General features: G+C 38.3%; 2 protein-coding genes across 3 annotated transcripts in view; one reads left to right on the plus strand and one right to left on the minus strand.

Moving 5' to 3' along the window:
* The window catches only part of exoc4 (exocyst complex component 4), a 120,559-nt gene extending 117,252 nt beyond the window's left edge, over positions 1–3,307 (minus strand). Inside the window, exons 1-2 of the mRNA XM_062443532.1 lie at positions 3,209–3,307; positions 1,277–1,466 (exon numbers count right to left, since the gene is read on the minus strand). Of these exons, the coding sequence (XP_062299516.1) occupies positions 1,277–1,466; positions 3,209–3,288 (270 nt within the window). The 5' untranslated portion in view covers positions 3,289–3,307. The remainder of the gene's footprint in view (positions 1–1,276; positions 1,467–3,208) is intronic.
* Positions 3,308–9,955: 6,648 nt separating this feature from the next.
* Positions 9,956–25,382, plus strand: part of chchd3a (coiled-coil-helix-coiled-coil-helix domain containing 3a) — a 72,155-nt gene continuing 56,728 nt past the window's right edge. The window contains exons 1-4 of one of the 2 annotated variants that reach the window (XM_062443533.1): positions 9,956–10,193; positions 11,022–11,303; positions 11,901–12,069; positions 19,043–19,136. In XM_062443533.1, coding sequence (XP_062299517.1) covers positions 10,113–10,193; positions 11,022–11,303; positions 11,901–12,069; positions 19,043–19,136 — 626 coding nt within the window. In that variant the 5' untranslated portion in view covers positions 9,956–10,112. The remainder of the gene's footprint in view (positions 10,194–11,021; positions 11,304–11,900; positions 12,070–19,042; positions 19,137–25,382) is intronic. The other variant, XM_062443534.1, reaches the window with a different exon arrangement.

Genomic DNA, 25,382 nt, shown 5'->3' on the forward strand with positions numbered 1-25,382 from the left:
ATGCTGGCTGAACTACCTGTCTGTCAGAAAAGCTAAGTAACCTAACAACATAGTTTAGCTATTCCAAAATCATGGTAATGAATCTTATTATTCTTCTGGCATATTCTTTAATTAAACTTCTCATTCTTAGTGGTACTGCTAAAAACATGCAGAGTTTCAAGCGAAATCTCAAGAACTCAGTCTTTGGATAACAGTTATATGGTTACACACTGTATAATATCAATTTAAATACACATCAAGACAATATAATATTGAATCAATGTGAGGAATCTCTGAAAAAGCGTGAATCTAGTGAAAAAAAAGTCAAATATAGACAGGAAATAGGTGATGTTATCCCTTTCTGAAACACTCCGTTAAAGTTAAAGCGACTGGCAATTCAATTGAAAGCCCTGCAAACCTACACAGGTGTTTTCCCATTCATAAGATCTAAGGTTGAAGATGGGCAGAAGAAAAGTTACAGAAACACAGATTTGTAAATACAGTAGATCTTTTTCAATACATTTTGACATGTCAAAGTTGGAAAAGCACCAGCATGAATCACAAAATCATCAGTGGCTCAAACCATTAAATGTTTTGGCTGTTTTTGTGCTTGCTGGCTCGCTGTCGTGACTTACGAGGACACTTGAATGAAACTGACCCATTGTTGATGTTAGTAGTAGCACCTTTGCTTTGTCAAAAAGTGACATGAAATGAACACAGAAATGTGGAATGATGGTAAAGTGATGAAATAATAATGAAGGAATGATAAAGTAAAATCCATAAATGTAATCATCATTTAATGACATATCTGGGCCAATACAACTTGGTTAAATTACATTTTTACCCTGCTAATAAAAAACACTAGAACAATTGATGTCTTTTTTATATATACTAGCTTGCACAAATAGGGGACCGGGAGACTGACCTAAGCTTTTTTGAAGAGTGATAGAGAAAAATTATGTCCAGAGGTTTCAGGATCCGAACTTCAGCGGATGATTGTTAAGTAGGCAGTTTTCTTCTTGGGTGAACAGGATTTGTGTTAATTAAGTCAGTATTTCAGTCTTGGGGAATAAAAAAGCCTTAAAACTGAGATAAGAAACCCTTCTAATAAATGAGGAGACTGATGAAAATTACAAAAAAAAAAAGCTTCTCTATTTTGTTTTTAATTATGCAGCTCAGAGTTGCTGCTCTGAAATCAATCTGAAACAATGTAAGCAGGAATTTTAGTGATGGGTTTGACACCCCTCTATACTTATTTAGTCCAGTGTCCATTTTTGTATAAATATCTCCATTTTACCTGTTTGATTGTGTTGCGGGAGCTGGTGATGCGTTCAGTGATGCTCTGGTAGGTCCTGATGGCAGTGGTGAGTTCAGCATAATGCTGAACTATCAGCTGATCTAAGTCCCTATCACATGTCTCAAAGGCCTCTTCCAGACGTCCTTTCTCTGTCTCTCTATCCTGCACATCATCACTGCTGGACAAAGTCCTGGATCGAAAGAGAGGGGTGGAGAGGGAGAGAGTATGTATAACGGTTTCAAATCAATAACAAAATCTACATCTCAAATCTGAATGAAGCACCACATAATAAACACTTTATTAATACAGCCACCTTCAAAACTAAAACCCTACAAAAGTGTTTTACATGTTTGAACCAAGATTAAAACATTTCAGGACTAACACGAGGCAAAACTAAACTATTACAATCATACAAAATAAGAATATTGAATAAATCAACCAACTATACATTAAACTAGCTTTAAATGTAGATTCATAATTTTGCAAGTCTGTCTTAAAACAACAGTCAGGCACCCATATGAGTGAAATCATTTCTCCTGTCCATACTAGCTTTTAAAGCCTTCAATTGCACTTTCAATGTAAGTGATGGGAGCCAAACACACAGTCATTTTGTACAAAGGTGCATTTAAAAGTGTATCTAAAGCTTAAATGAGGCTTCAGCAGTCTGAGTTATTCATATCAAGTGGATATCTTGAGATGGTATTTATGGCCTTTTCAGCATCCCTCTTTGTGTTTCCTCAGACAGTGTTTCACTGTTGAGCTGCAGTTGAAGTATAGTAACAAAAAGATGGACTAGGGCACTAAAAAGACTGCAGCATTGAAAGATATCTACTTGAATTAACTAATTTGGAAAACTGAGGCTTTATATCGGCTCCAGATTAACTTTTAAATACATCTTTGCACAGAAGACACTTGAGGATTATGGTCCTCATCACTTACATTGTAAGTACATTATGAAGAGATCTTCTAATGGCCAGTATGAAGAGGAGGAATGATTACAGCGAGAAAAATCTATTTCAGTGTTCACTGGGGCACCTGATTATTGTTTTAAGACTGACCTGCAAAACTGTGAACCCATGAAACATTTTGGGACAGCCATGAGGCAAATAAAATCAAACACAACCCAAAATTCAATAAGATTTTGTAAAAACTATTACAGTATTCAAAAATAATGTTTATACAAAATAAACACATTTTAAGGCAGCACAAGTTAGAAGAAGAAAAACAGGGGAATGACAGTAAAAGTAAAGGACTGTTCATGTCAGCCTTGCAAGTACATCCATGCTGTAAGAAGTTGACCTACCTGCAGCAACAATAACAAAAGTAGTTGTATTGGTTAAATGATTCATGCATATTGAATATATTAATTACAAGCTGATGACTGTTTGGGACACTTGGTCATAACTCCTTGACATTCCTGATGTGAAGGTATGTTTACCTTCCTCCAGTGGTAGTTTCACCAAAGGAAGGAAAAGCTTTGAGACAACAAATTGCGGATATGTCTAAACCCTCAATCTTTTTTTTTTTTGATGAATATTACATCTGAAAAAAGGCATTGCAGTCGTACAAAGTAGCTAAACACCAAGACAACCTTTTTAAAAAAGTCCAAGTCGTTTCACAGCTTCAGTTTGAGAGTGGCACACACTGTGGCGAAACCAGCTTTAACACTTTTCTTCTGATTCAGGAAGAAAGTATAACTTGTTTCATGATTAAGCAACATATATACTATCGCAAATAAAATAAAACATGTGCGTAATTGATGCTGTAATTTATTTTGTGTAATTATCAACACAGGAAGGATGTTGCTAACATTGTAGCTTTAGCTTTAGCTTCAGCTGTCAGTATGTGAGAGATGACACAGGAGTCAAGGAGCTGTCGGAAAGGTTAGCGCCGCCTTTCACTGCGTATAATGTTGAATGTGACAAACCTTACCTTATGACAGAGATGAGAAGACCAGAGGGGTCTTTGTTTTTGCTAACAGCACTCCTGTATCTTCCTGTATCTGCTGCCATTTTTTTTTTTTTTTTTACAGCTGCGGCACCCAAACAGGAAGACAGAAGCGCGAGGTTAGAGGGAATTGTGGGAGTTGTAGTCTAAAAGGTGGAAAGTAGAGTACGTCACTAGCTGTGCACATTTTCCCCCCAAATATGCATCAGTGCTTCAAATTTCAGAGGATTCAGGGTTTTAATTACTAAAATAATTGTCTTTAACACAATGAAAATAACACAATAGGGGTCCAGTATAGATTTTTTTCTTTTTTTTTGTTGATGATATTTCTAAATATTAAATCAGTCATTAAATAATTACATTTCATTTCATCATCTTGAACTATAGCTTTTTAATTGGTGTACATTATCAGGGCTTTACAACAGGAATCTGCCTGGTGTGCACAATTATTCAAATAAGTATTATAATTCTTGTTTACATAGGGTGTGATTATAGACTAAGATAATATTTTAACTTCTGTAACTATACACAGGATTTCTTTGTGTATGATACAAATATCACAAGAGGAAAACCCTTTCTTTGTCACACTTTCAACCCAGAGCTCTTGAGACTGATAAAGGAAAGGTTTTGCAGGGAAGAAAGAAGACAGTGACAGTGTGTGTCAGTGAGTTAATAGCCTTCCCCATTTAGAACATATAGTGTGGGATTTAGCCAGGCTCTCCTGTGCAGTATCTCTGACAATATCTGCTGTACCAATGAGAATGGGGAGAGGGCATTGATTCTGGAGCGAAAAGGGTCGATTCCCAGCACTGGGCCCTGATTGATGCACTGGTGGACTGACGAGATAACATTGTGGGTGATCTTTGTGTCTCTTCCTCCCCTAAAAAAGAAACAATCACTGTGTCATGCAGGAGCTGCCGTTTTTCTTTTGAAGGCGCCTGGCTTCCCAGGTCCAGGTTTAATTTTGAAGTTCTTATCACCTTACCCTGCAGTCCATGTCCCATCAGTCCGACTAATCTACTGGGCTTCTTTTCTCCAATAACACAGGACCAAGGTTATTTCTTTCAGCTTGGTGTGCATTTAGACACTAAATGATTGCTTTGACTGACTGACCTGTGTGTGGATTGAATACAAGGGCAATAAGGTCTTTGTAGGGTATGCCTATATGATCTGTTAATGTATAGATCTAAATGCAAATGCTGCATCCCATTACTCTGTCGTGTATAGTACTGACAGATAGTCCTTGGTCTTTTTTAAGGTTGTCATTAGTGGATGAGTCAAATTAAATGTTTGATAATAGCTATAATAATTATTGTAGGAGAGAAGAAATACCACATAAAGATAAGCAGGTTGTGTAAATACAGTATTTCCAACTCTCCAATTACATTCTTTAGATATTTGCAACAAAATGTCATCCCTCTGTGATGAAAAAGAAGATATTTATCTACTTGTTACTATGGATATGTGGTTAGGGGAAACAGCAAAATATTGCATCTAATATATGCCATATAGATGTTCCACATATCTCCAACTTAACCACACACTTAAAGTAATGCATCGCCCACATTAGGATATACAACACCAAAACCACATTTCCATCCCATGTATTTTTCATTTAGAGACAGACACGTTATATGCAATTGATATCTTTACTGAGTACAGATTTCATTTTGCAGAAATGATACAGCAAGAAATGGAATTAGATAAAGATTTATAGATGCCTGATAAGTAGTTTTCTCGAAAATTTAAGATCAAAGCAAGGTAAGAGATATTAACAAAAAAGCAGTAATGGTTCCTAAGAGGACGAGGCTTTTGCAGGATGAGAAAAATATATTATGATTTCATGATTTCATCTAAAGTTTTTCTGCCAAAAGCAACAAAACACAGAAGTGCATCATCAACTATGAACATGATCAGATGCCTACGTAGGTATCAGTAACATATGAGAAAAATGTAAAAGGACATTGAGCAAGCAGTCATAGGTAGCCATTGAATGAGCTTTTACCAATAAATGAAACAGATTACCAAGCAGCATAATTGCTCAGTGTCAAAGTCAAGAGTCAGTTATAATTATGATTTTGTTGACTGTTACAATGCTGTCACAAACAAGGAAGGCTGTTTTTCACACTCTACCATTCAATTTTCATCTCTATTCTCACTCTATTCAATACAGCCTGAGGCTTTTCAAAAAGTGTCCTCAGGGCATTGCTGCATATTGTAATTCTTTATTACAAATCTGCTCATAATAGACTCATGGGTGAAGGATTCCCCTTAGGAAAACATCATTCCTACTATTTATGACATTTATTCTCAACATGACATTGTTTAAAATGTTTATCTCAGACAGCCAGGAAATTTTATTTTTTAATTGGTTTTAGTTAATTGATATAAAATGGGTATAATGTATCCCAATGAAATCAACTTTAACTGTTTTGCAAGCCAAATATTGTTTACTTGCCAGTAATGTGAACCCGGAAATGTTGAGTACCTTAAAGTTTTATGTTAGAGATGTACACTATGGGGCCCCAGAATTTAGAAACCAGCCAGGTGCTTACATGTACAGTATATGTTGGACAATTAGTGTAATTAGCCTAATCACCTATACAGAAAATATTTCAGCAACTGCTTGGCCAAATTTGGCAACATTTGGGTGGTTTTGGGGGTTATTGAGAATGCTGGATCCATTTCTGACATTATCAAATTGAAAATGTACAATTAAACCAGAAGTGGCAGTGTTTCTACCCCTGGTGGGCTGATTTGTAGTCAATTTAGAAGTTTAAGAGGACACTGAATCAATTGGATTGGAGTGATAGCTTATGTATTTGAAATCATTTAAATAATTTCAATTCTGCTATAAATTGTAGGATATTTATGAAAACAAAGATCTAAAACAGTGAGTCAGCTTTGTAGGTGCAGCCATAACACTGATACATCTATATTAAAAAAGATATGTATTGGATCAAGGTATCTATTGTGTAAAAGATTTGAATGCACATTCTCTGAGTACTGTATGTGGAGGTTCTCAATAAATATCCCTACAACCACAGTGAATTCTTAAAAGGGGTTTTTATTGATTTATGTTTGCACAGTATCACATACACAACACAGAAAACATAAATCAGCAGAAAATAGTATTATAAAGAAAGTATTAGGTTATTGTTTGTATAATATATCAAGTTTAGAAGATAATTCTTATGAGTTGTCATTCCTTATATGTATAATATCCTCTCTCCTCAAGACATATCAAATATCTTGCTGTGCTTTCATGTCCTGCAAGGCTGTATGAGTTTTTGAGATGGATACGGTAAGAACAAATCTATAATTTCACTACCAGTTTGTTGACTCTTTCTGCTCTTACAGTTTAACTTATTTCCATTTAAATGTATAGTCATTATATTTGTAAGAGTTGACAGAATTATATTTATTTTTCTCATACCTTTAATTCAACCATGGGAACAAGCTATTTGTCTTCTCTGCAATTGTTTTATCAGATCACTTATTATGTATCAGACATTCTAGTGGAGTAAGATTTATTTAATCAAAAGCTTTTTTGTGATTAGAGATACTATCTTCCAAAGGAGGTGACAAAGAAAGACAAAATACATGCAGTAATATTGAAAGCAATAAGAGTACAATGTAAACAATTGCAACTGTAATTGCAACTATATCCGCCTCTGCACAGGACAAAGTTAACATACAATATGCTCCTTGTGGAACTGAGTCTGACACTAATCAGGGCTTTATTCCAAAGCAAAATCAGTATGTTGTGTTTGCTCTGAAATAGGTCATCCCTAGCATGGCAACTCCTGCTCCTTCCTCCTCCTCAACAGCTGTCTACAGCTCATCTGCATATTTACCTCTGTCTTTTGTTTACTTGCATTGTCCTGTTACTCTTCACCTGTGTAGTCATCCTTACTGCTCCTGCTGATCACCTCAACTCTTCTTCTGCCTGCTGCTGCTCCCAAATAGTTTCCTAAAATGCCCACCAATGTTGTTTGCTAGATAGTCCACGATGCCTTCAAACATTTCATGTGTTGCTACTGCACACAACATGTTTGATCTATCCTATCTTTTTGATTATCTATTGCTTGCTTTGTCCCTTTGGAATTACTTGTCTTTTCTGACCGACTGTCTGAATGTAAGCCTGAATTACTACAGAGTAAAACCTCCTTTTATTATATCAGTTCTGCCTCATAAATGCTTTTGGGTCTAAGTCCACACCAAACCTCGCCACATAAAAAAAACATGCAAAGAGGTGCTGACTGTGGGCTTCCTCTATTTTCACATATAAAAGGCAGATTCAGCAATTGAATATAAACATACGTAGACATGGAAAATTAACATTTGTTGTTGCTGTATTATTCCCCAGGAGCTTATATCCAATATATAGATAACACAGACCTGCAGTGTAGTATTGACTGTTTGAGTTTATTGGAAACAAAGTGTGGACAGTTAAAGGTGAATGGTGAGAGATAATCCATTCAAAAGTGGTTTCAACATGTAATTGATGGATAGTGGAAAATTGTGCTGGTGAGAACTCAGCAGAAAGAAAGAAAGCAGGATATAGATATGAGTGAACTACAGTGGAACTGATTTGGAGTGTTTGTGACAAATTTGATGACTCGGATAATGCAAAAGGTCATGATTGGTCAGAAACAATTATTACTGATCCACAGAAGAAAACGAGTTAAACTAAACTAAAAGGATGATTTGATGTTGTCCATGGCTATATAGATATTCAAACACACCTGAAAATAAAAATAAATGAAAATGTGAAAAGAAAGTAATAGTAGTACAGCATAAAAATGATCACATCCTTACTACCCTATTCTACAAGAGAGTGATGAGTTTCAAAGTGTTTGATAGATCTGATGCAATGGTTACCAGTCAGCCTGTATGGCGACTGAATTTAGCCATTAAATGAGTCTCTACTTCCATATCTATTCCCTCTCCATCTCTACAGTGCTGATTCAGTTTTAGGAGCTGTCTCTTCTTTCCCTAACAGGTTTGGTAACTCATGCTACCATTCTGCATTTTAAAAAACAGTCTAAAGATATTGCTCCATCAACCATGCAATATATTTAGCCATTACATTTCCTCCTCTCCCCATTTTTCCATCACTCTCATTTTTGCCAGTTCTTCTCTTTTTGTATCCTCCGGAGCTCAATATGAGTAACAACATAAACACTGTAAAAACAACATGACATCAAATTGTTTGTGTCAAGTTCAAAACCTAACTTCAACAGTTATTAAATGTCTTCCCCTGTAATTCCCTTGAAAGCTCAAAACTGCTGTAATAATGGATATCTGTTGTTCTGTTGTAAATCACACATGCTGAACACCCGAATTCAGATAAGAAACTTCTGAGCACAGACAAAACTGTTATAGCAATGAGTATTAATACTTTCAGGTACTGCACTGAAACTAGGTGCAATGCTTGATTTAAATGCTAATTTGTAAATTTGTATTTATGTGAAAAATAGCAATGCGTTTTTCAGATGTTTAACATTTTTGAATGAGAAAAGGGGTTGTAACAGTCAGCTACTAAGTTAGGTGCTAAAAACTATAATAAGTTAAATCAGAAAATAGTGCAGAAAACAGTAGGTAGTTTTATAACTTAACCACATACAGTAATGCATTGGTTTGAACTTTACAGTATAATTAATGAACATGATTTCTTATTTAAACATCATTATCAAAAATAATAATTTTGATATTGCATATATCGCATTGAAAGTAGCCTATAACCAGTGTTGGGGAGTAACATGCATTACATAATTTAATTGCAAAATAAATGTAACTGTAAGCTGTTACAGTTACTGAAAAAAAAGTGTAATTAAATTACAGTTACTTATGAAAATGTTAATGATTACAAAGGAGGTTAGATCTGAAGTCAGACCTTTAAGATTTTGCTCAGGAGGAGGGATTTTTCTTCATCTTTTAATAATTAACATGAACTGAATACATATTTTGCTGGTTTTTTTTGTTTGTTTTGTTTTTGCCAGGCTTAAATGGTGTAACAGTACCAATTAAGCACATGCCAGACTTTTGACTTTTTTTTATAAAATATCTCTATTTTATATTCCAAAATGTACATGAACTAATGAATACATTTTCAAATGAGAGATAAATCTTGCTTTATAATATATGATCTCCCTTATAAATCATGTCAGTATCCACGAAAACATCCTTAACATAGATTTTTGGTGGCTTAATGTGTACATTTATACTAACAGTTGAAAACGTTTGTTAGAAAATTTGAAAAGTAATCAAAAAGTAATAAGTTACATTTCTTTAATTAAGTAATTGATAATATAGGCGATAGGATAGGATAAAATAGTTACATTACTTATTACATTTTAAATAGGGTAACTTACTGTAACTAGTAATCTGTTACCTATTACATTTCCAAAGTAACCTTACCAACAGTGCCTATAGCCTATATTTTATTCCTTATCATAATACATATTCTATTGTAAGATAATTAGAAAACAGAAAATCTCTGGAATATTATTGCTACTTCTTTCTCGTTAAGGATGATGCTATTCAAATATCACACGTGAAACAGCAAACATCCTAAAAGTGTCAATCAGCCAGAGAATGGGACAAAGTGGCACGTACGACGCTGTCACACTTGCAAACAATAACCAATGCGACGCTCTGATGTTAGGACGCACAACGCGTTCGTCCAATCAGCTCGCACGTTCTTCCGTTACGTCATGCTACGGAAGTGTGGACTTGTCGAAGCCGTTCTGTGTGTGTCTGTGGGCCCTAGCCAGCTATACCTGGCTCTAACGCGAATAAACTGTCCTAAAAACAAACAGTAGTGGATGTGAGTCTTCCATAGTACATGTAAATATCAGACACTTTGACAGCCAGCGGTCTGACAATGGGAGCGAACAACAGTACCCGCCGAGTGTCATTTGAGTCAGATGAAAACGAGAACATATCGGTGGTGAAGGGCATACGGGTAAGTGAAAGTACATAGACCTGATAACAGGTGTTACATAGCTGCATGGAAGCCGATACAATGGTGCTTAAAGACTGACTTATAGTTTGCTGCAGTTGTGCTAAAGTGTTATTGTAAGTGGACTCAAGTGCCCTCAACTTTTCATTCATTCTGAAATCTACACAGCGTAATAGTAAAATATAACGGAGTGTACAAATAAACAACACACAGCTCATGAATGTAAACTTCAGAGGGTCTTTTTGGGGAATGTTGATGTTGTTAATGTGGATGCTGATTGAAATTAAATGACTGCTGTTTTTTTTTGTTTTTTTTTGTTGGTGAAAGCTGTTATGTCATTGCCAGTTGTGGATAAATATAGATTGAAGGGCTTTAGTCAATCAGATAAGACTTTATTTGGCATGGCTCTGACTATTATTACTCTCTTGGCAAGACAAACGAGTGAGGCTAATGTTACCTTTCAGGTGTAATCCTGTTTATGCCAATGTCGTGATGATTGTGTAACTAGATTGAGAGCTGAGCTTTATCTTTCCCTTTTTTAAACCATGTGTAGTTTTCCAAATTAACAACAACTAAAAGAAATAGTTTGACATTTTAGGAAATACACAAGATGATTAGCTTTGTTTGAATTAAAGACTGAAAAGTAATCTGTTGCACATGCACCTCTAAACTACTGTATGTGAACATGCACTTAAACACAAGCTGAAATGAGAAATATTTTTGGTTTTATGGGCACTTATGTACTGTAACTATTTGTGTACATGTAAACAAATGAGCTAAAATGTGGTTTATGCCAAACATTTCCATTAAAACTTCCACTCTCCTTTGCAGCTTTCTGAAAATGTCATCAACCGTATGAGGGAGCCTGCAGCTCCTCTAAAACAGCAACATGTTCCCACCCCGATGCCTCCTTCCATGGCGTCATCCTTTGCTCCCTCTCCTCTCCTGCGTCCAGTGCCTCCCCCCTTTGACCCGATCACCTCATTGCCTCCTCCACCTCCTCTTGTAGAACCTGTAGCACCTCCAGCTCCTCCTCCACCTGCTCCATCCGCCACAGAGACAGTGGCTGCACCTCCACCTCCACCACCTCCTCCTCAGGTTCCTGCAGAACAGGTAGCAGCACCCATCATAATTGACATGGTGCTCCCATTCGCACCACCCCCAGCTGCTAATTTTGTCGCTGCTCCTGCTTTTGAGCCTGTGGTGGCGCCTCCTCCCCCTGCTCCTGCTGCTGTTGAGCTAGTAACTTTGCCTACATCTCTCCCTCCTCCTCCTGACCCCATTGATCCCCAAATTGCTGCTCCCTGCCCTGCTCCGGCTATGCTGGAAGCGATAACGCTGCCTGCTTCTCCTCCCCTTGTAACTGAATCATTGTCTCCTCCCATAAATGAATTTGTTGCTCCTTCTTCCCCAATAATTGAACCCCCTGCTGCTCCACATGTGATTGAACCCATTGCTCCTTCTTCCCCAATAATTGAACCCCTTGCTGCTCCACATGTGATTGAGCCCATTGCTCCTCAACATGTGATTGAATCCAGTGCTCCTCCAATGGTAGTTGAACCCATGCCACCTCTCCTTCCTGTCAATGAACCCATTGCTGCTCCCCCTATTCTTGAATCGGAACCCCTCTCTTCCCCTCCTCCTGTTTTCGAGCTTGTCACCATCCTGCCACCAGCCCTGAATCCTTCAGGGGACGCTTTCTCCCCACAGCCCGCTGAGCCACTTGCTGCACCTCCCCTGCCTGAGTTTACTACTCCTTGTGAATCAGTTGCACCTCCTCCTCAGCCTTTAGTGGAACCAGTGCTTCCTCCTCCGGTCCCTGAGCCAGTAGCAGAACCTGAGCTGAGTCCAGTCCCACCACCTCCTGCCGCACCAGCCGGTAAGTTTTTCCTCCACTATTGTGAAGCATTTGTAACACATTTCACAAACAACAGGTGGGGAAAGCAGTTGAGGAGGTGGAATCCTCCCCAGATTTACTGCTGTATAAAGCATGTTGTTCAGTAATATGATATTGATTTAGTTCTGGTGGTCAACAGCAGCTAATTCAATGTTAATACACAGACTTACCCACATTTTGTGTATGATGAGGATTCGTGTGAGAACTTTCTGAACACTTTCTGAGTTCAAAGCTAACAGGGTGTGAAACCAGAAACACTTTACATTTAAGAATTTTCACTCAGTTTTGAACTTGTGTCCTGTTCCTCCTAACAAGAGGCAAGAATGAATGCTCATTTATAATAAGTGAATTGTTCTTGGTAATGGCTCATTTTATCCTGAGTTGTTTGGGCCGCTTCTTCAGTAGCATGGTTAATTAGAAGGCAAAAGGTTATGTGGGGATGAACTGTCCATGGATTTATTTTAAGTCCAGCTACATTTAATTTTAATTGTGTTTATTGTGTGGGTGTTTACAATAGGCCACCTTAAGCTTTTCGTCTCCAGCTTTTCTTGCAGATTGTAATTAGTCTTCATTTTAAAATTGGGCCTCACAGTAGCCTTGGTCATATTATGATTCATTGCCATTCCCAAATTGTTAATGAAATGATTAATTTTTTCTCGTAATAATGTTAATAAATGGATGCTGTAATTAGTGGACCTCCATTCTGCCTTGTCACTCGTGAACTCAAGCTGTCATAAATAACCTTTGTCCTCGATGGAGTTTGTGAGAGCACTCAAAATCGCCACTAGTTTTTATTGTGTCAAGGTAAGTTTTCTTTTTTTCCATTAAAAAAACAAAATCTTTTACCATCTTACCCCTTCTTTATGGAGTATGGATAATATTTATCTTTTAAAATGCATGTGAAAGGTCTTGCTTGTGGTCATGAACCCACAGAGAATTATCCCCTATCTGACTCTGCAGTTCCTCTCAGTTCTATGGAGCATTTTAGCATCTTCTAGCTCAAAGTTTTGCTTCACAGCCTGCAGCTTTATTGTTTTGGTTCACTCTCACCCTACAGTGTTTCCAGCCAGAGATGGCAGCTGTTTTATGTGACAAAGCTGTAAAAAAAACCCTGCTGTATATTTTGTGTACAGCACCAAACTGCACACAGACAAAGGTAGAAACTATCCAGTGAGAAATTGGATATTTCTCTCAAGATTTGATTGAGAATAAAATCTGGAGAGCTAAAAGGACAGTGAACATATTCTCCACATTGACTTTATAAGGTGATGTTATGTCATTGTTGTGTTTACAGCATGTTTTTGCAGGTATAGATACCTTGTAATGATCAGGAACCGGAAACTTGTTCAAATAAGATACTAAAGGTTAGGTCTTGTTTTATGGGGAATCTTTAATAGTCGATTTTTTAGCACTGATATTTGTAGTTTAGTATCAAACTGCACTGGGGTTGCAGGGTTAATTCAGTTTATTGTTTTAGTTATATTTTAAAAATACAATCTGACTCACTGTTCTTCCCTTTATCTCTCTCAAAGTAAAGTTTCAGACTTATTGTCTGTTTAGTGTGGGTGCATGTTTCTTTTCTACTGACATATCCAGCAGAGGACATTTGAATGTTACCTGTTCATTACACAGTAAAGAACAAGGCGTGGGTGCAGGTTCTTCAGAGGGTGGCATTCAGGGTGTGGGCAGGCTTCCCCATCCTTGACTGTGCTCAATCAGTAAGGTAATTAAAAAAGGCCAACTTATGCCACGCCACACTAACTCCAGTGATTAAAACGACACCTCCGCAGTTTCACACAACAAACCATCAGGCCTCAGTAAGTGAGGGAGGAAGATGTGAGCGTGTGTATGTATTTAAGTTTTATTTGGCCATCGCCTTTCTTTGACATGACACTGGATTTTATATGAGCCTTTATGTTTTAGCACATTAGTAACACAAATGCACAATTAAAGGTGCAGTGTTTAGGATTTAGTGGCATCTAGCAGTTAGGTTGCAGATTGCAAACAACTAAATACCCCTCCCCTGACCCTTCCATTCCAAGGGTGTAAGGGTGAAACATGTGAAAGGTCCTCTCTAGAGCCAGTGTTTGTTGTGTCTCCTCTGGGCTATTGTAGAAACATGGTGGTGCAACATGGCAGCCTCCATGTAAAAGGACCCGTGCCCTATGCAGATATAAAGGGCTCATTCAAGGGTAACAAAAACACAGCTATTCTTATTTTCAGGTGAGTATACACTAATTAAAACATACTCAGGATTATTATATTCCATTTCTGCAGAGGCTGTTCTGCTATATGCCACTAAATTCTACACACTGCACCTTTAAAACATTTTATTCATGTATATTCCACAAAGCACTTTTGTTAGTTGGTGCTTTCTAGTAGCTCTCGGGCCACTTTCAGATCTGAGTTAGATCCCCCCCTCCCCCATGTTTAATTAAATTATTCTTCCATTGTTTGTGCTAATTGGTTTTCAGATAAAAAGATAAATACAACAATATCTGACTTAATTTTTGTAATGGGTGTGGAGTGTGTTAACTGTAGTCATTATGAGAAACTGCTCGCTGCTTTCACTGTACGAGAGTGTTTTCGTTAAAGTTTTTAGATTTACTCTTTTCCTTCCTCTTCAAGGGGTCAGTAATGGATGTATCCTTCATTTTTCTGTGGAAGATGTGAAGTTGTCATTGCTGTGATGTGTTTCATTTTTTTCCTCTTTCATTATAGAAACACAGGCAAAAACGACATAAACTGAGCTTGCTCTCTTACTTATTGTGTGCACAGTATATTTGCAGTGTTCAGGATTGTGTGTTTTTGTAGTGGCTGTATTTATAATATTGCTGCATAGTCACCACAGTTTGCGGTTTTTTTCATGGCTGACTCCTGTCATTCATTGACACTTTTTTTAAGATAGTGATGTCAGGTGACACATTTACTTTTTGGTTATGCTCTCCTTGCAAGGTCACCTCAGTTTTAACAGTTTAATATATGCCGAACTCACGGCTACTATGAAAGAGAGGAAAAAAGTCAACTTGGACGATTGATCTAGCATGCTCTTTAAAAAAAAAAAAAAAAAAAAAAAAAACCCAAAAAAGGCATGGTGAATGTGAATGTGAATCTCGTTAAAAAGTTGCAAAGTTCAGCCCAATCCTAAAAGGGTATGACCTTAATGAGGCGGACATTGATTATGTGTGTCCACGAGAGTTGGGTATCGAGTGAAACTCTCAGCAGGTCGGCTGTCTCTAAATCATGGCCTGAGTCAGTATGTATGCTGATTACACCATAGTCAAGGTTGAACCTCCTACACCTTCTCCAATGTGCTATAAATATTCAAATGCCTGAGCCCACACACTGCACTCGACTAATAGCCTAGTTAAAGATGTCTCCCAGGTGCAGCAGAGAGAATGGGGAGAAAGGGAGAGACACAGGAAACAATGGGAGAAATGTGGGTGACTTAGTGTGTGTGTGCATAATTGTGATTGAAAAACTTGTGAAATATATCACTCCTCTCTCACTCCTTTTGAAACGAACTTTTCTTGTTATCTTGTGAAAATGTGAAACAATCAGTTAGGCTCTATTCTATAACATGAGATTGAATTAAAAGGACTTGGAATGAAAATCTGAAATGGCACCTGCCTGCCAGGGCTGGAAGCTAGCTGTTGGCGCTTTTCTTTTCTTTTCTTTTTTCCCCTATTTGAACATAGTGAAAGGTGCGCTGTGACTCGACTAAGCTCGAGCTGGAAACGTGAGGAAGTGGTAATGTTACAGATTATGCCCTCCACGCGGGTCCTAGGGTTAATGAAACTTCTGATGAGAAACGCAATTTGCCTTCGTCTATTATCTCCACTGCCAATAGCCTGGGCTCCACCTCCTCTTTTCCTCATCTATGGGTTTTTCCACAAGGTTTAGTGATTGGTGGAAAAGGAAAGGAGGGGGTCATGTCTAAAAAGATGATGAGTTTTTAATCTTTTTAACATTTACATGTCCTACTCAGGATTGACACAGCTCTGTTGATCTAGAATTGTCTCTGACCCTAACCAGCCTCCCTCAAGGACCCCAGAGAGTGTTTATCATATCAGAACCTGTTCTCCGGCTGACCCCGCGGGCCCGCTAGCTATCTGAAGCAGCTCTCTGCAGGGGTGGAGAGGATGTGGTGATAAATGAAGAGTTGCTTAGGCTTGCCTGAACTCAGAGGACTTTGCATTTTTTACTTTTTATGGCGTAGATGGCCAAAGGGTATATATTTTAATTGAAAGTATGATATATTTTAAAGGGCAGTTGATGCTGAAATGCCAGTCTTACCTGATAGAAATAAAGTTTGTAATGACAGGGCTTGACCTCTAGTGCCACTTGAGTTGGTTATCCAGTCTACAAATCATTGTGACGTTTGCCTCTTCTTCATTCAGCTCAACATTGTTTTTGGAATAAACACTCGGTTTGTCCAAATCTGACTTTTTTTTTTTACTCTGAACCAATTAGGTTTGGGCAGTACTGGTGATATTTTTGACTTAATGTCTCAAATCTGTGGAAATGACCATTGGTGCCTTCAGAAGATATTATGAAACATATGATAATATAGATGTGGATATGATGACCAAACAGGTACATATATTTACTCAATTAAAGGACTAGGCTGGTGATTTTGTATATTTTTATTTATACATCTAGAATATCTACACATTCCTAGTCAAAGGTAACTGAATTTGTTGTTGCCTTTGTTGTCTACATCATCATATTAATGTACATTATATTTAGTATCCAGAAGTCAGTGACTGAGTATTTACCTGAGTGAGTATTTCACATGTACTGCAATTAAATGTCACATTTCTACATGTAACTTCTAAATCATCATCATTGCAGACAGAAGTCAACCATAGTTTATTGTATGATGTTGTCATATTTATCAGATATTAGGGTTGGGCAGTGTATTGATATTTATTTATTGTATATATATATCGTGATATGAGACTAGTGTTGTCTTTTCCTGGTTATAAAGGCTTAATAACAGTACAGTGATGTCATTTTCTGATCTTACCAGACTGTCCTAGCTGTTCTATCATTTGCATTATATCCACATTACTGATGATTATTGGACATAAATCTCATTTTGAAGATATTTTGTGAAAGCACCAATAGTCATCCCTACAGTGTTGTTGCAATATTGATATTGAAGTATTTGGTTAAAATATTGCAATATCTTGATATTTCATTTTGTCCATGTCACTGTGCCCCATCAGATATAAAATAACATTATTACTGGTTACTTGATAGACATCCCTTTGGCAGAACCTCAACCTTTTCTCTTGATTTCAGCCCTACAGGTTGTCTTCCCGCTGTGGTTCTTAACAGAGTTGTAATTAGACTCTCCTCTGCAGTGAGATCAATGGAGCTTCTGAGTGCTGTCAAACGTGATGGATATTATTTTCTCACGCTCTGGACAGTCGGTGACAGCAGCCTCTGTCTTTGAGGATAGACTATGCAGCAAAAACTTGTCAACTGTCAATCACCTCCTCTCTTTGCACCACTGTTTCTTCTGAAGCCTTGTCACACTGAACCTCCCTCTACCTGACGCTTATTCGTTCTCTTTACTGTACCGAAGAGTTGTCACGCTGTGTGTTCTTGTTATGCGCCATTTCTTGCAGAGAAGAGAAGGCTTTGGAAAGTGGAAATCAGAGAAAGGATTAAGTTTACTGTGCTCTGGTTTTGTGTGTTAAAGCAAGAAAGTCACTTGAGAGCACATTTTTAACCGTGTGGGTGTGACAAAGCTGCCGAAGAAGGTGAGGAGGACTAAAATGACAGAAGGTGGAGAGAAAGATGCATGTAAATGAGCACAGATTTGATGTATCCATGAAACCAGTTGCATTAAAATCAGCAGACTCTTGGTAACTGGTGTCCATCAGTTGAACAGCTGTTTATTTAAAAAAAAAAAACGGAAAATCTCTGAAGAAGATCATTTTGAAGTTATTTCATGGAACCCCTTTAATATGGAAAGCCATTTGATTTTAAGATAATAACATCCAATGATTTGGTAGTGAAAGGCCCAAGATGATAAGAAAATATTGTCTTTGTACATTTTACGGCTTATATTGATAATCTGATTAAGATGGAATTAGGTCTTTGTGGGTATGTGTTTACCCTTCAACCAACCTGCTGTTACCACATGTTACCAGGTAATAATAGATACTGACAGTAGGGATTATCCCATCTAACTAATGCAGTGTGAGAGTAATCTTGACACACTCAGACACTCCCCCATTCATTGCAGTGCTGCAGCACACCGCATGGCACTTCTGTGTTCAGAGCACGTTTCGGCCTGGTCGCCGGCTGGCATCTTTACTTTCATGCTTAATTACCTGCCAAGATAGACCAGAGAGGACATGGAGTCATACATGTATGATGTCCCTGACGTGAATGTAGGTAGATAGCGTGGTGCTGCAGTGGGATGTAAAAGAAAAAAAAGCAGGCATTTTTCTCTTTGTGTATTTAAGCGTGTCTTGTGGTGTTATTCCCTAACCCACTATGTCATTGCTGATGTATGTTCTTGCTGATTTTGACACCTATAGACGCACACATATACATTTATCTCATAAAGCATATCAGCCTGAGGGCTACACACACAATTTCTGTCTCACCCTGCTTCACACAAAGAGAACACACACAACTTAACAAACACATTACACCATTTTACATGGCATACAGTGGGCAATTATCCCTCTGCAAAAAGTAGACTCCAGTTGTTGAATTATTATTAGCTTAATTTTAATTTTTAATTTTCAAAAGATGTTAAAATTATTACTTTCAGCCTCCCTACCCTTTAAAAAAAAAAAAACTTTCCAGACAGTATTACTCTATTCAGTATCCCAATAAACACAATATGCCTGTCAGCAAACACCAGTTGTTTACTTACTACCTTTCTCTCTAACGCTCTTTCTTTCTGCCTTTCTTCTGTTTATGTCCCCAGTTGACAAAGAGGCCCTGAGGAAGAAGATCACCGATGAGCTGTATAAAGGCCTGGAGCAGGACAGGGCCAAGGCAGAGCAAGAGCTGCAAGCCTGGTTAGACGCTTACACACAAACCCACACAGAAACACACACACACACACGGTTGCACTGGGAAATGGTAAACCAGTTGAGGAGCCAACTTACACAAAGGTGTTGCAAAGCATTTTTTGGAAGGAAATTGGTTGCTATAATTTGAGTTTTAGAGTTGAAATTAAGATCCTTGGGTTTGTTGAAAGTCTTTGTGTCTCTCCTACCTTCGTTTTTTTAGATTGTGATGGATTGAATCAGGGGGCTGGGTGCTAGTGTCAATTCCTGTTCCAGGATTTCATTAGAAACCAAAGACATTTTCAGACGTGACCATTTTCAGCTTTCATTAATAGTCAAAAAGGTCAGCACCAGTCTTTCCGATCCCCACTGTGTTTCCAATCTACCTCTCTTCCGAAGCAGATCAGCACTTTTTCCTCCCTCTATCACTGCTTCTTCTCTCCTTCTCTCTGGATCAATTAATCATGCCTGAAGAAGGAGGGTGCTGTCCTGAGGTAATTTCCTGGGTGTTGAGTGGGTGATCCATTAGCCCTGCCTGATGAAGAAACACTTTTCATGCAGAAGCATATTCAGTTGTCCTCTTCCTCTCCTCTTCCTCTCCTCTCCTCTCCTCTCCTCTCCTCTCCTCTCCTCTCCTCTCCTCTCCTCTCCTCTCCTCTCCTCTCCTCTCCTCTCCTCTCCTCTCCTCTCCTCTCCTCTCCTCTCCTCTCCTCTCCTCTTTGGCCACAAAGAAACAGGTGCATATGCCATAATGTCTGATAATTGTGATGTCCCCCTTCTTTAATAGGTCTGGATGATGTCCAGCAGACCTTAGTGAATGAACAACTGTGATTAGCCACTAAACGCACCCTTGTACATATGAGGGGAAAAACCCCATGAGCTTTCTATATGCAGGAGGAGGTAGTGTTAGCCTAGCGAATAGCCTCTTTTTGAGGCTTATTCATGAAGAGAGAAATTACCAAGTGGTTTTGAGAAAAATCATTTGTCTATTGATTTTTTTGTCCTGGCTATTTTATTTTTTGATGTAACTGCTTCCTGCAGCTCAGTTATTGATGTCTGTTCAGAAGAGTAAGTGCTTCAAAATTACGCCATCCTTGCAATTAATTGAAATCATGGTGGCTTTCAAGCTCACAGTTTTTGTTTGTGCTTGGCATGGGCTGCCTTTCATTTAAGAAGACTTAACTGAACATGCATTGGTAAACAAGCAATCATCAGTTAGCCAGCTCTTGTGTGTATGTGTGTAGATACATATTAATATCAGTTTTTAATATAGCCCTGTGTGCTGTCTGTTTTTTGTTTTGCTTGTATTGTTACATGGTGTTTGTTCTATCAGTGTTTGTGTGAGTGTGTCCATTTTCCTAGCAAATAGTTTGGCAGGCTTTAAAGGTTCTATATGTAAGAATTATGAAGCAATTAACATCTATTCATCTTTTTTTATATCCAGTGAGCGAACAGTGTTGTAACGGAACTTAAAAGATGAGACCTTCTACAATTACATTGTTTGGATATATCAGCCTGAAGGATGTGGGGCAGATTTTCTGCAAAAATCCAAAGGATACATTCTTGCGTGCTCAAGTGCCTTGTCTCTCTCCTGCTAACGTCAATAAACAACCAGCATCTACCACAACAAAAACGGTGCTATCCAAGTAGAAACACCCTGCAGATATTAGCTCTCCAGCTAATGAGACAACTAGCTGCATCTGTCAACCACTACACATTTCACAACACCCCCCCCCCCCCCCCCCCCCCCCACAATGACAAGTCGCTCACTCCTGAGCACACACACAGCTGAAACATTATTTCCCCAACAAAGTAGCAAAAAAACAAACTCCTGAGTGATCGAACAACATAGCTTACCCCTTTTGTTTTTTTCTGTTTGTAGTCCAAAGTTGGTAATCTGCACACATTTCACAACAAGACCACAGTGTGTTGCTCCCCGGCTGCAGTTTGTCGCACCCTGACCACAGCTCGCTACCTTCCAGCCTACTGGTGTGTAGTATACATGATTGATAAAAGAAAAGTTGGCAGTTTGCAGGATGGGTCAGGTTCAGGTGGTTGATTAGTGCTTTTGTGGGTTGGGCGATGTGGATTGGCTCTCATAGACCAGCTCTTCAAGTTAATATGAGAAGTGTAAGCAACAGCCTCTCGGTGCAGCTCGTTCTGTGAGCGCTAGCAACAGGATGCTGACTTTAATGGCTATCACTGTCACTAATGAGGAGGAATTTCTAATTCCTACATATAGAACCTTTAGAAATAAAAATGTAATGATACTGAAAGAGAAAACTTTAATAAAGACCTTCCAAAATGTAAATGTTTAGGTTTTAAATGCTCTGTATAGTTCGAGTGTGAAAATAGCCTTTATCTTTGACTCGTCTATTATATAGGACTACTGTATAAAAGCATTGTTCAGAGATTTGAGCCTTAAATGTCTGATTTAATCTAAAGTAAGATACATGGACAGTGGAAGTTATAGGCTTAGGCACTTTATGATCATGGTCACCTCATTCAAATTTCTAAAGTCTGGTCAATATGAGCGGAGTCAGGCCAAGGTGAGCTCAATACATTTGTCTTTTTGGGCTGAACAAAAGGTTGATACATGAGTCCTTTTTTGTCCGAGTAAGTTTGTGAATAACTAATTTCACCCATTGGTTGTTGGTCACATTCAACTAATCACCAAAACAACAAACAACTGAGGGACTGGATAGATAGATACGTACTTAATTATTCACTTGCTTAATTGTTTAGTTAGACAGTGTCAGTGTTGAACCATACAGCAGAGATCACACAGGCTACAAATCAGGGGTAGAAATACAGAATAAAGTAAAAAGAGATGATAATGAAAGTTAAATAGAAAAACACACAAATGAGCACACATGGACAAATTAATTGAAAAGGTATATATTTTAAAGAGAAAGGTAAACAAGTCTTTCTGCCTGATGTGAACACACCACTGAAAATGTATTCCTCTCTTTTTTCTGGGACCACAATTGAACTTTTCTATTAATTTGTCATTATTGGAAGGTAAAGGTGACTGGTGCTTTCTTTTAATTGAAATAGATGAGAGGACAACAGCGGCTTCTTTCTCATCTCGGCTGTCAAACCATAATTAAATTGCAAAGATATTTTACTTCCCCACTGTGCAGGCAGTATCTGTAGGGACTTTTTGATTGTTGAAGGCAAACAAGACTCAGCGATTGTGTCCTTGACTGTGTTAAAAGACTCAGGTAGAAGACTGGGTAGCTTTTGCTGCAAAATTGGTGTAAGAGGTGAAATAGGTTTTTTTTTTTTTGTGGCTGTGTGTGACTGTATCAAAGCTCAGCTAACGAGACTGCACAGCGCCTTGCTAGTTACAGAACCCTGCAGTAAAACTGCTGCACAGCTTGAACACAGGGAAATGGAAGAATATGTGAACCCCAAGGTCACTGGAAAAGAAAAACACACATGAACATCATACTTGAGATAAATCAAACTGAAATTCCACGGTCACGTTCAACCCTGGCAGTTGCTCCTGCAGTTCGTCTGTTGTTGAAGTTTCCTGAAGGAGACACTGAATCCTCACCTACACATTAATTGTGAGACTCTCTAAATGAAATGATGATGATGATGATGAAGCTGAATGCTACTCCCAAAAAAAAAAGTTAATGTTGACAGTTTTGGACTTGGAGAGCTGACTGACTGGAGCTGCTAGAAGACATTTAATTTGCCTTGATGTAAAATCGAACTATTTCCACATTTAGTGTAATTCTTTCACTTTCTTATGCACTATTGCAGAGGATTTTGAGGAACAGTGGTGTTTAGATTAGGTAGTAGTTGTTCTGTTTAGCTTTAGGCCATAAATGAACTCTAGAGATCTGGCTTTGCATGTTTTGCTCTGGTAGAAGCGAAGTAAGGGCTCTGTGAGGAGTTCATTTGGGTGCAGCCTAAACTCATTTGTAGCAAACAGCGGCTGCAGGGAGCAGATTTACCTCTGTTGCTTCTCTGTGAGGCATCAGAGCAGAACGACTCAGAGAAAAGGATGAGAGGGAAGGCCGGATAAGGGGGAGAGAACTTTTACACCCTCGTGTCTCTCCTTCCTCAACTTAACTCGTCCTGCGTCACCGTTCAATTCTGTTTCTCTTCTTTGTGTTATTCTTCCAGGCTTTCTACCTTGTTGCTGTCCTGTCTCTTAATTCCTCCCTCATCCCCTGCTGCGTCCATTTGTTCATATCTCCTGTATTTCTACATCCACCTCCTTTGTTTCTCAGACTTTATTTCTCAACTTAACATCTCTACTTCTTTTTTTCAAATCTTCTTCCTACCTTTATCTCTCTCAATCTCCCCTTCCATGCATGAAATGCATATGTTTAAATGTCCAACTCTGACTCTTAAAGGTTAGTCATCGTTGCAATACTTCTGCCCATTATTTCAGTAGGTGGTCAGGCAGCTTGTGTCGGCCTGTGTGATATAATTGCATGTCAGACTTTTGAGTGAGAACACTGACCTTCTCTCAAATCTTCTGTCTTTCCTCCCTGTTAACCAGTCAGCCACTGAATTCTTTAATGCTCCCAGATCAAACACAGGCAGATGGTCTAGAGTACAAATTTTTACATATTTACCTGTTTATTTTTGTCTTTTATAATTGTTCACAATACACACACGTATACTGACATACACACACACACACTCACACACCCTCCAACTCTACTTAATGGAGTTGGAAAGAAGGTTTGGAGGTTATTAAAAAAACAGTTCCCCAGTCCGACCTAATTTAATAAAAACTTTGTCTGGAGAGTTCTTACTTTGAAATGTGTCTGTATCGGTAACATTGCTGTTCTCATTTACTATTTCTTCATTATAATCTGCTTAAACTACCCTGAGTTCAACCATCCTAAACACCATAGCAACCACCTAGTAATGTCCTATCAACAGCCTGGAACAACCTAGCAACTTCTAGTGCCATGTAGGGTATTGTGCAAAACACCATGTCAGTCACAACTAGACCTACACCCTAGAAACAAACTGTCCATACCCTGCTAAACACATTAGCAACACTATAGTAACCATACAGAACACCATAGCAACATAGTGAATCAGTTTATTATTATTATAATTTCTTGGTCACTTTTCAGTAAATTCAGCAACTATGGCGCCCCATTTTGTTTGAAGTTTTAACAGTGACATGTTTTGCAGTCATTAACGCTCTGATTTGCTCCTCTGACTACTGTCTTGTTCTGCATGGCTGCAGCAGCTGAGACTTATGTTAATTTTAATATTTCTTAGCTGTCCGCCATGCAAAAGTCACAGACAAATTGTATTTTCTTAGAAACAAAGTTGAACTAATTGAAACTGGTTGTCATGATATAAAAAAAGATTGTTATGTTATCCAGGAGAGTCCAGTGTTTCTATGTTAAGTGATATTGAAGATACAGAATGGAGAAACACACTACCAGGACCAGCCGCCCCCACCACTTTGCAACTCTATACATTTTATGGCACTATGCTAAGAGCAACTACCAATACTCCCCCAGCTATTAAGCAACAGTGTGAATCACACATTACAATTCTTCAGATTATGTGAGCTTTTTGATTTTTGAAAGTTTGTTTTGTAGAATTGTGACATCACGCTTGCACCTGCGCACAAACACACATGCACACACTAAGCGACCCACGAACCCTCAGGCATCAGCGGTGAAAATGTTTCGCTTTTTTATGTTTCTTTTCTTCCTGGGCATATCTGGGGCTGATGCGATTACTTTAGTATTTTACTAGCTGCATGGGTAAATGTAATTTCCTGCAAATCACTTTTAAATAATGGCTCTTGCCTCTCGTAAACCTGGTCACATTGTTATAAAAGTACTCCCATCAACAGTGTATAAGGCTGTGTCAAATGTAAGAATAATAGCCATTCGACTATAAATGCATCTTGGAACAGAAACCGCAGCATTTCTCCATGCTGCAGCCTGCTGCTGACATATTCAGTAGGACAGTTGTGGTTACTGGCTTTGTACAATCTCATAACAAATCTATGGTTTGTGTGTCACCCAAGCTGATCTGATGCAGAAGTGATCGAGTCAGTTGGAAGGAGTTTAATGCAAGTAATATCTAATATCATGCCTCTGTGTAAGCTCTGTAAGACATCCTTGTAGCTACACAGAATGACAGCCATCAGGCCTCTGAACTTATTGCATACTACTAAGTATTGAGACTGCTTGCTCTGCCTTTCTCACTGTATTAAATGGCTAGATGTGGGGAGTTGGATCTTTTAGTTGTGGGTAT

This window comes from Scomber scombrus, chromosome 22 (assembly GCF_963691925.1).
Source record: "Scomber scombrus chromosome 22, fScoSco1.1, whole genome shotgun sequence".
Classification (NCBI taxonomy): domain Eukaryota; kingdom Metazoa; phylum Chordata; class Actinopteri; order Scombriformes; family Scombridae; genus Scomber; species Scomber scombrus.